This window comes from Sebastes fasciatus, chromosome 18 (assembly GCF_043250625.1).
Source record: "Sebastes fasciatus isolate fSebFas1 chromosome 18, fSebFas1.pri, whole genome shotgun sequence".
Classification (NCBI taxonomy): domain Eukaryota; kingdom Metazoa; phylum Chordata; class Actinopteri; order Perciformes; family Sebastidae; genus Sebastes; species Sebastes fasciatus.
Window position 1 is genome coordinate 13,012,225 of NC_133812.1, and position 12,195 is coordinate 13,024,419.

A 12,195-nucleotide genomic window follows, 5' to 3' on the forward strand; every position below is an offset into this window, starting at 1 on the left:
TGACTAAGTAGGTAAGATGATAAATAGAAGAAGGGATGGTTGGATGAATGGGTGGATGCTTTGACACATGGCCCCCGGGGAATCAGCCATTATACATGCCACTGTCACTCAAGATTAGCGGCATAATTAAACTCCTGTCGCACTGCGTGTGGTTTGAACGTGTGTGTGTGCATCTGTGTGTGTGTGTGTGTGTGTTGATCTGAATGTGTGTGTGTGTGTGTTGTTTTCCTGGGTGTGTGTGGGAGGGTAGACTGTGACAGAGATTGATGGTGAGGGGAAAGCAGGCCATTATGTTGTATAGCTAAAGCGGTGATAGCCTCTACACCTCTGTGTCTGTTTAAACTGCTGGCCATTTCATAGGCGTGGCACAAGTGACCCCACAACACACACACACACACACACACACACACACAGACTCCCCACTTTTAATTGCTTGTGTTTCAGGAGCATTTTGTTGCTTAATTTGGCTGGAGCCTGTGATGCCTTCACTGAACTCCAGCCGCAGTGGGAACAACACATAGAGCCACTGAGCTAAATTAAGTGTCATTCATAAATGAGGCAATCTCACTCCTCAGAAGTGTTAACCCAAAGGCTCTTTCCAATAATTGATGGATAGTTGTGAGCAATTTTAATGTGCTACATGAAATCTTTAAACACTCTGTCCCCCTTTTTTTGCCCCTCAAATATTCTGCCCCAGAGTCTCATCATCACTATAATGGTTGAAGGCCATGTTTCTTGAGCAGCTGCAAGCCGACCAAAGCCACATCTCTCTGTCTCTGTCTGTGTGTGTTTGTGTGTCTCAGTCTCAGGGAGTGAAAAGAGCCCCGCCGCTCCCCTGCCGAGCGGAACATCAGCCTCATCAAGTCAGCCAGAGGCAGCAACAACAGGGCCGGAAGTAACATCCTTTAGCCTTCAAAATAAATGCACAGTCCAAAGAATGACATATTCTGAAGTCAAGTTTTAAAAAAGGGAATGAAAATACTTATAAAATAAAAAGCCTAAATTCCCACTTTTAAAAGTATCTAGGCTATAATCAACAATAAGAAAGCAGAGCAGACAAGCTAGATTTATAGTTGAATACCATCATTAGGTAGGCCTACCAGTTACCAATAACCAAAAAACAATTCGGCCTACAATTTTAAAGGCACTGTTCATAACTTCTTACATGTATAAATCACCCGGGTCGGTGTCCCATGCGCGCTTGCGTGCGGCTACGCTGTTCAGACAAGACTCCACCACAAACTACACGGAAGCACCAAAACCACAAAGTTACATCTAGTGAAGCCCATCTTGCAAAACAGTGTTGGCCGCGGTATGAGGACGCGGGATAGACCGCAGCTTTGGTCTCCAGGGCCAGAGTCTCTGCTCCTCAGCTCCTCTGCCTGCCTGCCTTCACTCAGCTCACTCCACCTCACGTTTATGCGTGCACACTACACACTGCAGAAGACTTCGTAGCTCTGAGAATATCTAGTGAATGTACAGTGGACGTTTGTGCAGAAATAACTGCTGCAGCTCCTCCAGACCAACAGAGGTTTCCCGTGTCTTGTGAAGTGACGGGGCTCCGCAGCGAGAAACGTTATCGTCTCTGACCAAAACTCCGGTATCTCCCCTGTTCCCTCCGATCGCGGTCGGGAGGCTAAAGCAGGAAAAGCCAACACTAGGATCAGCAGTGATTCATGGAGAGACCTTTGTCTGGTCAGCTAACATTACTGCCAAGCAGGTGAAATATAGAGTGATATTGTGGTTTTAACTGACGTGTGTCGCCTCACTGTTTTGAGCGATGCTCGTTCACGTCTATGTAGAACGAGCACAAGCGCGAGCCCGACGCTGACTTCGTTGACTTAACGGCCACAGGTGTCGCTGTTAACAAGCATTTCTGATTGTTACAAACAGTCCCTTTAAATAGGGTTGCCAAATCTTCAGAAAGGTGTTGTATTCACTTATTTCTGAGGGTATATGTGATCTTTTCAAGTGCAACTCAGCTGTTCATTTCTAAAAGCCATGTAGATATGAGAAGATGGGAATCAGACTTCCATGTAATTGCTTTACACTTCCTGTCGATGCATAGAGCTATTTCTGAAAACTTTTTTTGAAAGTTTTTAAAGGTGTATGTATGACAAATTTGAAGATCCACTACAAGATGTTTCTGAAAACATTTGAGTCGAGAACAGCCAATAGGAGCGCTCTCTCTCTCTGAAATGACCTGCGATCGGTTAAAGTCTTCCCTAACGGGCTAGATTATTTAAAGCCTGAAAACAGAGCCAAGAGGAGGTGCAGAAGTCTAGTTTTCTCTCAGAACACTTGAATTACAATATGCTCAAAGGTTATTATGGATTTTTTGTCCAATGATGCCAAAAACACCCTGAACACTGTTTTTTTCTCTCACATAAAGTGACAGAAAGTAACCATCATTTACATACATGGAATTTGACCTCTGCTTTTAACCCATACTTGGGAGAAGTGGGGAGCAACTTTTGGGTTCAGTATCTCAGACAGTAGGAGTCTTGAAGTGAACCTTGTGATTAAAGGTTGTTCCATGATACATATAGTCTATACCAGGAGTGGGGTTCGAACCCACGTGGACATATGTCCATTGGATCTTAAGTCCAACGCCTTAACCACTCGGCCATCCTGGTGTTCAAAATGAGGCAATCTATTCCCTATTGTGTGGTGTATTGAAGTGGACACAGTTTATTTGTTTATGTACCATTAGCCCTTTAGCTATATGCTATATAACCGGTAGGGTGTAAAAAAGCTATTTTTGTATTTTTACTTAAAGCAGCTATAATTCATATCTCTATAGAAATAATGGATCACATATGCATAAAGTAAAAAATGGTCGAACGCCTTAACCACACGGCCATCCTGGGGTTTAAAATGAAGCAATCTCTTCCTTATTGTTCGGTGTATAGAGGTGCAGAAGTCTAGTTTTCTTTCAGAGCACTTTAATATGCTGAAAGGTTATTATGGATTTTTTTTTTTTGGCCCAATGATGCCAAAAAAAAAGCATCCTGAAGGGTTATTATGAACACTTTTATTTTGAAAATCCCAACCAGAACAGCTCTGTCGCTGCGCGGTGTTTGACTTGACAGATGGCAACCGAGAGACGCTCCTCAGCGGCTGTCTCTCTCTCTCTCTCTGTCTCTCTCTCTCTCTCTCTCGGTCCGCTGGTCCATCCCGGTTCCCATTGTCTCTCTCCTCTTTCTCTCACTCCTTGAAGACGGTAACATAAACTTACCGCCGTTATTATCCGCTTGTATCGCTTCGTGTTGGAGACTTACCTCGACCTGAAGTGTCTCTCTGCCTGTCAGGAGGCGGTTGAATTAACCGACCAACGGCTGACTAACGGCCGACCAACGGCTGACTAAACGGCGGTTGGTGTTGTGGAGCTGACGGTGGAAGATGAACCAGATGAACCAGAGGAAGAAGAGGACTTGTTAGCCACAACAGAGACGCCGTGAACCGTCTTCCAGTTGGTCTGGTGACTGGTGACATATCACAACAACATTTTTACTCACCTGAGTGGATAAAAACAGAGATACTGGATTACAACCGTGGTTTTCTGGAGCTACCGGACCGCTGTGTGTGTTACCGGTGTGAAGGAGAGGATGTTGCCGCTACATGCCCGGTACTTCCCCTGAGAGGAGAGGAGAGCAGAGGAGAGGAGAGGACCACTTTCACTTGTTTTCTCCACCCTATAACAACCAAATCCAAGTGGTGCTTTAATCGGATTATTAAACAAAAAGAGCATTTAATCTGGGGGGATATATATATCCATTTAATATATCACCACCTCTCCCTTGATTTCTTCTCAAGTGGCTAATTCTGTGACAAGGATGCTATGATCTAATCCACGTGATTGTAGACTTTCTGGTCCAGTGAGATGATGACTGGACATGTATAGTCCCTGTGTGGACATAATTGGAGAGTAACCTTTTGTCTCATTGGTCAAACTAGTTTTATCCCACATTATCTGACAAATCTGATTTACCAATCAATCCAAAATGCACCACATGACCTGATTTATACCATTCAGTTGGCTTTGGAATAGGATTTCCCACACAACCAAGCTCCGGATACATCAAGAACACTTTGTGGACTTGAATCAATCCCAAAGGGTGCATCTTCCATCTTTTTGACCTCTGACCCCCATGCATGTCAGCCACCCAGCCATTTGAATGAAGTAGTAGTAGCCTTTTTTATTCCTCTGAGCTCCATCCATCGGTGGGTACAGGGGCTGTTCGCTGAGCCTCCACCTCCACCTGGGCTGCCAGCCAGCCAGACAGGTCCTCCGGGAGGGATTTTTTGAAGGTCCAGCTGGAGGATTTGGGAGTATTACCGAGAGTTTCTTCTCCACGTGGATCCACTGGAGAGACGGAGGAGGACGCCATGGGGTGCTGTAGTGGCAGGTGTACCTTGGCCTTCATCTGTGGCATGCAGCTGGTAAGTGCTACTATTGATCCTAAATGTGAATCAGAAAACACGCATCTTTACTAGGGCCGGGACGATACCCCTATCTCCTGATCACGATGCTTGGGTTCCGATTCGATATGTATTGCGATTCTATATTACGATTTATTGCAATTTTGGTTAACTTTTTTAACACTCGACCATAGGAATAAGTTGAATCATAAACTTAAGAGGGACTTTTACTTTGGAAAATATCAAAATTAATACAGTAAAAATGCTTGATTTTAAGCATGTTTGTAGTCGGAGATGTCCTGAAGTCAAATATATCAGTCATTATTTATTTTAATTTTTTTTCAGCAACGCAAAAATCAAAGAATAAAGACATTTTCTTCATGAATTAGTGGTATTTTCCATTTAATTCATAAGGGACATATAATGTTTTATACTTCTGGTTAATATAATCCAATCAATCTTATTTCCATAAATGTATTTTGTATAAACAGTACCCTTTGTTGAAAAGCGGACGTAGTCACGTGTGTATACTTCCTCTAACTTCGCCAAGTCCTTCTCTAGCTCTTCCGTTAGCTCCGTTCTCTTTATCCATCCATGGTCAGCTCAGCATAAATGTCAGTATATGGGTGCTCTACAGTTGTAACGTCGGCCGATTTGACCACGGAGATGTGAGTGGCGGCCACCTTGTCCGCACATTACCGCAATACGATAACATTTCCTGTCCATGACAGAGTTAGCATGCAGCTTTAGCTGTGATGTCTAGCTCTGCTTTTCCCGGCAATGTGTGAAACCCAAAGTATGTCCATGCTTTACTGGATGTGTAGTGTTTACCACTTTGGATTTCATCGTGATACACCGGTGAATCGATTTTTTTTCTTTCCTCACCCCTAATAATCTTTACCTTGGTGACAAGACATGGGTGGATAGATGGAGGGATGGATGGAAATAGATGGATGACTGAAAGGTCACATTTCAGAAGTTAATAGGTGTGTAAAAGGTCACGATACAAGCTGGGATCTGGTTTCAGGGACAGACTGACAAATGGCTGGATGGAAGGAATGAATGGCTGTAGGTGGGACCTCGGTACTAAGAGTCCATATAGAACCTTGATGGATAGACGGAGGCCAGGAGTGATAAATGGAGGCAGTGGAGGTAAAGGAGGGATGGATGGCTGGATGGCAGATGGATAGATGTATGGGGCAGGTACATGTGATTTATGGGGGAAACATGTATGGATGGAGGGAGGGAGGGAGGGAGGAGTAGAGCTGATATATAGACTCATGATATCAACTCCCTCTGTGTCTGTCTACCTTATTCTCCAATCACCATCTGTGTCAATGGAAAGTGGTGCCAGGAAAGACAATGGGGAGGGATGGGTATGTAAGTGCGTGTGCATACATGTGAGGATGTGCAAGCAGGAACACAAGTGCTGTTCGGTTCTTGTAAATCCCATCTAGGACTCTTGGTCCTTTTTGTTTCCCAATCATAGGAACAATTTTACAATTCTACAAAATTCTGTAGAGTAGATGATCTTCTGTCAGGTCAAAGAAATGTCCAGAACAGCATGAACACAGTGGATTTTTATTAGCAGAAACATTTTTTTGTTTCACTGTTCAATCACAAAGAGAGAAAGCCGTCACAGAAAAAGGATGATAAACTCAACACAACATTGGCACATTATGGCCTGATAAAGTTGATATGACGAACATCTTAGCAAAACGATTACCTATTTACAGAACGTTAGCAACTTTACCATTAATTTGGAATGTATTTCTGGCCAATTTAACAGCCGTGAGACCCACAATAGACCCGGGTAGATAGCAGGTCAACAGTAAATGCCCATTTGAGTATAGGCAAAAATGACACTTTTATACTGCATGCAAAAAACTGTATTGTTTTTTTCCCAAAACTGCATGTGATTATCATAAAGTGGGCATGTCTGTAAAGGGGAGACTCGTGGGTACCCATAGAACCCATTTTCATTCACATATCTTGAGGTCAGAGGTCAAGGGACCCCAAAAAATGAGCCGAACAGTGGGCTGGTGGCCACTCCCCGCCGCTCCGGTAGAAGGACAAGCTACCGAGCTAACTAGCCAGCCATCCATCTCCGAACCTGCGTCCGTTCTCTTCCCGTTGAGCTGCGACCGCACTTTACAGCCCCACTGACATTTGTTGTCACCATAACAACTAACAACAATGGCCATTTTCCTTTGTGCTTGTGAAATGACCACGGAAAACAGTTCAATGTCTGTTCTAATCCTATTCTATTTCTATGGTTAGAACGCTCTGTAGAGCTGGAGGGAAGTGCAGAGTCAGGGCTGATAAATGTCTGTGGGTTTGTCACTATGAGCAACACTTTTCACATTAAACACCCTTTATTTTTTGCTATGATAACTAAGCTCCTCACCTGGCTCCACGTAACCAAAAGAGCATTAATACTGTACATAATATCAGCAAGAATAACAAACTGAGTCCATGGCAAGATTCTCTGGATGCTAGCCCGGAGAATGAAGAAACATCAGCACATCAAGTGGAAGCAGAGTAGGAGGTTTAGACAAAGTGGCAATAAATCCTGCTTTTCTTTAAATGCAGCAGTCTTAGAGGAGACGTATAGAAACTGAAGACGTCCTGGTGGTATAGAAATGGGACATTGTATAATGTAATGCATAGTGCACCGATGCATAAACATGAGCCCAAGTGCTCGCGCCGTAGCATTCTCAGCTCATGGAGTCATGTACATACAGTAGGTGCAAACTGAAGACCTATTGTCATGTTGAATAGGACACTGTTACAGACTAATACCCTGTGTGTGTGTGTCTGGCGTGTGTCTGTATTATGTACATATGAAAATCACCTAATTTGCGGCAGGATATTAATGTGTGTGACCCTCGAGTGGGTGCATTGTGCTGGGAAAATGGGACATTGGGATGGGATTTTTTAAAATTCATTTTTGGATACAAGCCAACATGTGTCTACGGTACGATGCCAACGATATTGCCTCATGTGCTGCACATACATGAAACACACCATTGTGCTGTAAATGGGAAGGCTGTGTGTCTCCGTAGGTGAAAAAGAGAGAAGGGAGGGTTGGTGAGTTTGTGTGTGTGTGTGTGTGTGTGTGTGTGTGTGTGTGTGCTTGTGAATGAGATGCTGTCACAGTGATAGTCATTGTGTCTAATGCGGTGGAACTAATGCTATGCCATAGTCAACAACATGTCTTGCTCTGTTAACTGTTGTAATAGCTAAGCCAGCTGATACCACCACTAGCTGAGTTGGAGGTCTAACACTACTGTATGTTACTGTTTGGCCATGCACAGTTAGTTGCAGCCATTTAGACAGAAGCCTCCTGATGGTGAAATCACCAAAAAAAAACATAAAATCTCCACATTGTGAGGATGTAATGATAAAGATATTAAGTTCTTGTAGTGTCATTGCTGTAATTAACCACAGGAAACCGCACTACCCACATTCCTCTTTGTTAATGCAACCTAATTGACCACAAATTAAAAGACAGCTTTGTTCTCTGCTTGCTTCTCTGCGTTAAACCCCCTGCCGGAGGTAATTGTTTTTGCCATGTAAGGCTTTCAATAGTTGACCTCGCAGACCAGAAAACAATGCCGGATCAGTGTGTCTTATGTAGTGGAACTGATGTCTTAATGCAACTCTTAACAGCAGTTTTTATTCCGCTTCATTAGCCGGGTTAATTGGCGAGATAGGTGATGTCACTGTAGCCGGGCAGAGATCAATGATCCAGGTTGGAGATATGTCTGTTTCGCTGCTGACGTCACCGCGCGTCAAGTCTAATCAGTCCCACCAGGTGAGACTCTGCCAGCTTGTGAGCCAAATGAGAGTAAATGTAGTGGGTTCCTGGGTGCTATGGGCTTATTAGTTTGGCTGTCAAACCACAGCTCAGTGGACCATATTAGTGCTTTTCCTGCAGTGGCTGTTGGTTTCTGTTCATTTCAGTGTGATTTCAGGCTGCAGCTAATGGTTATCTTCATTATTGATTAATCTGCAAAGTATTTTCTTTTCATTTTTTAATCATTTAATATATAAAATGCTACAAAATACTTACACATACCCATTAAGGCTGAACAATTTTGAAAAAAATATCTAATTGTGATTGTTTTGACTGATTTTGCAATTGTGATATGATTTGTGATATTAAAGGGAATGATACTTTTTATATCATTATTCTCATTTTCATTGAAAAACATTAAATTTATTATAGTGTGATTTTTGCAGGGATCAAATATGTTATTTTAAGTCTTTAGAATATGATGTGTTTGGGACATCTCTGCAGCACGACAACATTTAATTTAAAATGGTATTTTGACTCACATTTCGCCTTTAAACAATATTGTGCCTCCTGCTATTTGAAAATTGCATAGGCCATTTCGCGATTTCGATTAAATTTCGATTAATTGTGCAGCCCTAATACCCATCACAAATCCTAAAGCCCAAGGTGACATATTCAAATTGCTTATTTTGTCTGACAAACAATCATTCAGTTTACTATCACACAGGAAAAAAAGAAGAAGCAAATCCTCACAATGGAGAAGATGGAGCCAGAGAATGTGTGGCCTTTTTGCTTGGAAAATGACTTACACGGTTAATCGATTATGATTGTAGCAGGTGTCTTTTCTGTCAATCAACCAAGTCGATAAATCAAGTAATTGTTTCAGCTACATTTGAAAGGCTGTAGGACTGATCCTCAATCAGACTCGGCAGGAAACGTTGATTGGGCGATTGGCTCAAGTACTGTAATCATGTGATTTGGTCCTCACACTGTGGGATCAAGAAGCTTTGGTTAAATCAACACGTGTGCCTGCAGTGAAAATTGTACTAGTCCCAAAATAAGAGTTGCTTTTTCCAGATTAATAAAATGTTTTGAAGAGATTTATTTAAAAAAATATTGCTTTTTGGGAATAATAGTTTACAATGATGTTAAAAAAATCCTAAAATGGTGACTTAAATGTCTGTATACCCAATGATATGGTTGCCAAATGGGTAAAAATGATAAAATATATATTTAAAGGAGTAGTTTGACATGTTCAAAAATACACATATTTGTTTTCTTGCAGAGTTGGATGAGAAGATCAAAACCATCCTCTAATCTGTATGCCACAATAAATCTAAAGCTACAGCCAGCAGCTGGTTAGCTTAGCTTAGCATAAAGACTGGAATCAAGGGGAAACAGCTAGCCTGACTGTCTAAAATTAACTAAATCTACACCTATCACTAATTAATCAGTACAAAACCAAAGTGTAAAAAACACTGGGTGCAGTTTTACAGGGGGTTAACTATTATTTGGCCGGGCGCAGATTCCTGTAGTCTTGTTGTCACTGTGAGGTTGCCAGCGTAGAATTAAATAAATCACTGCGCCTTGCCAAGAAATAGTCCCACACAATTAAAGAAACGAGATACTATATTCATCCTATGGACATGACAGTGTTATCAATTAGAGCTGCAACGATTAATCAATTAGCTGCCAACTATTATATTAATCACTCACTATTTCGATAATCGATTAATCGGTTTGAATAGGAAGATTTTAAAGTTGGTACAAAATATAACAGAGCAAACAGATCATAGCAGATCAGATGCTGTTTGTACCAACACCTTTTTCCACACACACATGACAGATACACATATGCCACCGGTGACTCATTTTCTGCGCCGATTGGTTGTGGTCCTTGTTGCTATATCTGTCCACATGCCCACCAACTGCTGTCACAAAGACGATTACTCAATCATCCAATGGCGGCAATCGATGGCCTCACTCAATTGGCTGGTTCGGCAGAGCTTGTGCAGACGGTTGGTGGGTGTTTATGTTGATGGAACGTTAATTATGTTGTTGGTGTGTAAGCTAATTGAATACAGTGAACGGAGTAGAATTATGGCATAGCAACACAGCGTAGTGCATAATTACAGTGAGATAATAATTCATGATCCAATGGAATACATACGGAATCGATTTTTTCAAAATAAAACACCAAAGAATAGGAAAGACAAAAAACATTTTGGTAATTTTCCTGAGCCAAATTTTCAGAAACATCTTCAGTCATAACCCAAATGACAAGATGAAGATTGTATACAAGGTTGGACACATACAGTGGCCATAGGCTATCTGAGACACAGTGTTTATCTGTCTGCGGCAGTACATTCCTGTGACATTTCCACCATTGAGGGAGATAATGAATAATTTACCACCTGGAAGCTGCGACATGAATGCAGAAACGGTATGTCTGCATGCGTGCCGTGTGTGTTACCTGATTGCAAAACAGTCATGTGCAGTCATTCAAACCCAGAAGTCAATACTCATCTAAGATGCATTTCAGTGGGAAAAAAGAAAAACACAGATAAATCATTGCTGTCATGTTGGATTTTCCAGAAACACAGTTAAAAGATATTTTGACTTTGGAATCATCAATTTCAGCAAGTTGAAATGACAAAATATTTACCGGTGAGTTTGGTTAATTTCCGTTGATTTGGTTTGCAAAATTGGAATAAATTCTCCATTTAAATTCACTCATTGGAGTTTTGCAAAAAGTTTCTCCCACTCAGTCTGATTCAGCTCCAGTATAATGTAATGATATTCAGTCACAGTTATTTTGCTGGTTGCGCATCAAGCTGTTGGTTTTTCCAGCATTTTGAAGCAAATCCCCTTTGAGAGTGCTTTTGAGTTGAAAGCGAACGGAGCTCCTGCATCTTCAGACCTCCTTCCTCATCGCCACAACTCAGCGAGATAAAAAGGCTTTGCTATCCTTTATGTACAACGCCACTTTCAACAAGGGCCACACGCAATCTCTGCTCTGAGTCTATAGATTTCCTGTCGCTTTTTCTTTTTCGCACTCTCTAATTTGTCAGTCTCTGTTCCCCCAGGTCTCTGTCTTTTTATATATGCCCACTGTCTCTGTGTATGTCTTTTCTTACCTTTTTCATTTCTTTATCTCTCTCCACCTCCTCTTTCTCTCTATGTCTCTGCTTGGAGGAACACAGTCATCACACCTCGGCCACTGACTTGACTGGCAATCCATTCGACGTGTTTCAATAGAGTCTGTGCACAAAACAAGCTTTCTTTTGATGGTTCCATTGTGCAAAATCAGACCTGGAACCCTGTAGATCAGACCAATCTGCATTCCTATTGTTTGGGTTTTTCTCTGGGATAAAAGATTATTGTACTTTTCAGGCTTTCAGCTGTCAATAAAGTACAGTGTCTTGAAAAGTGCTGGCTCTTTTGAGAAATTGCTGGAGAATGCAGGTAATGTGGTTTAGAGGCAGTGGGAACAAAAAAATGGGATTAGGCCTTGCAGGAGCTACTGTTGATGAATTGTTGTACCTGTTGAGGGCATGTATTTTTACATTTTCGACTCTCTGTTTTCTTGAGGTAATTGTTCTTCACTGTTTGCAGCCCACTTAGTTAATGTTGCAACACTTGTCAAGCTTTCCGTTCTCACACATATGCCGTTAAGAATGATAACTGTGGCAGATTTCTAACAGTTGCTTGTCTATGATTGAAAAATCACTGTTCCTGGGTGAGGTCTAGCCAATGGTCAGTTACAGTTTGTGTTATAAATGTGTCTGAGTGTATCTTTAAAGTAGGGCAGTTGAAACCAACGCTCTAACACCAGATTCATAATAGCCTTTACAAGCCTTGCTAATTCATTTTATCTGCAGATGCCTGTAAGGTACAGCTTGAAAAACAACAGGCCAATAAGCCTGAACCAGGAAACTATAGTTAAATTGCACCTGCTTTTTGCAGTGGTGCAG

General features: G+C 41.8%; 1 protein-coding gene and 1 non-coding gene across 2 annotated transcripts in view; one reads left to right on the top strand and one right to left on the bottom strand.

The window, feature by feature from the left end:
* Nucleotides 1–2,553: 2,553 nt before the first annotated feature.
* Nucleotides 2,554–2,636, bottom strand: trnal-uaa (transfer RNA leucine (anticodon UAA)). Its single transcript has one exon. It is a non-coding gene; the product is annotated as a tRNA-Leu (tRNA).
* A 401-nt stretch (nucleotides 2,637–3,037) lies between these two features.
* The window catches only part of nkain2 (sodium/potassium transporting ATPase interacting 2), a 90,248-nt gene continuing 81,090 nt past the window's right edge, over nucleotides 3,038–12,195 (top strand). Inside the window, exon 1 of the mRNA XM_074614836.1 lies at nucleotides 3,038–4,443. Within this exon, the coding sequence (XP_074470937.1) occupies nucleotides 4,390–4,443 (54 nt within the window). The 5' untranslated portion in view covers nucleotides 3,038–4,389. The remainder of the gene's footprint in view (nucleotides 4,444–12,195) is intronic.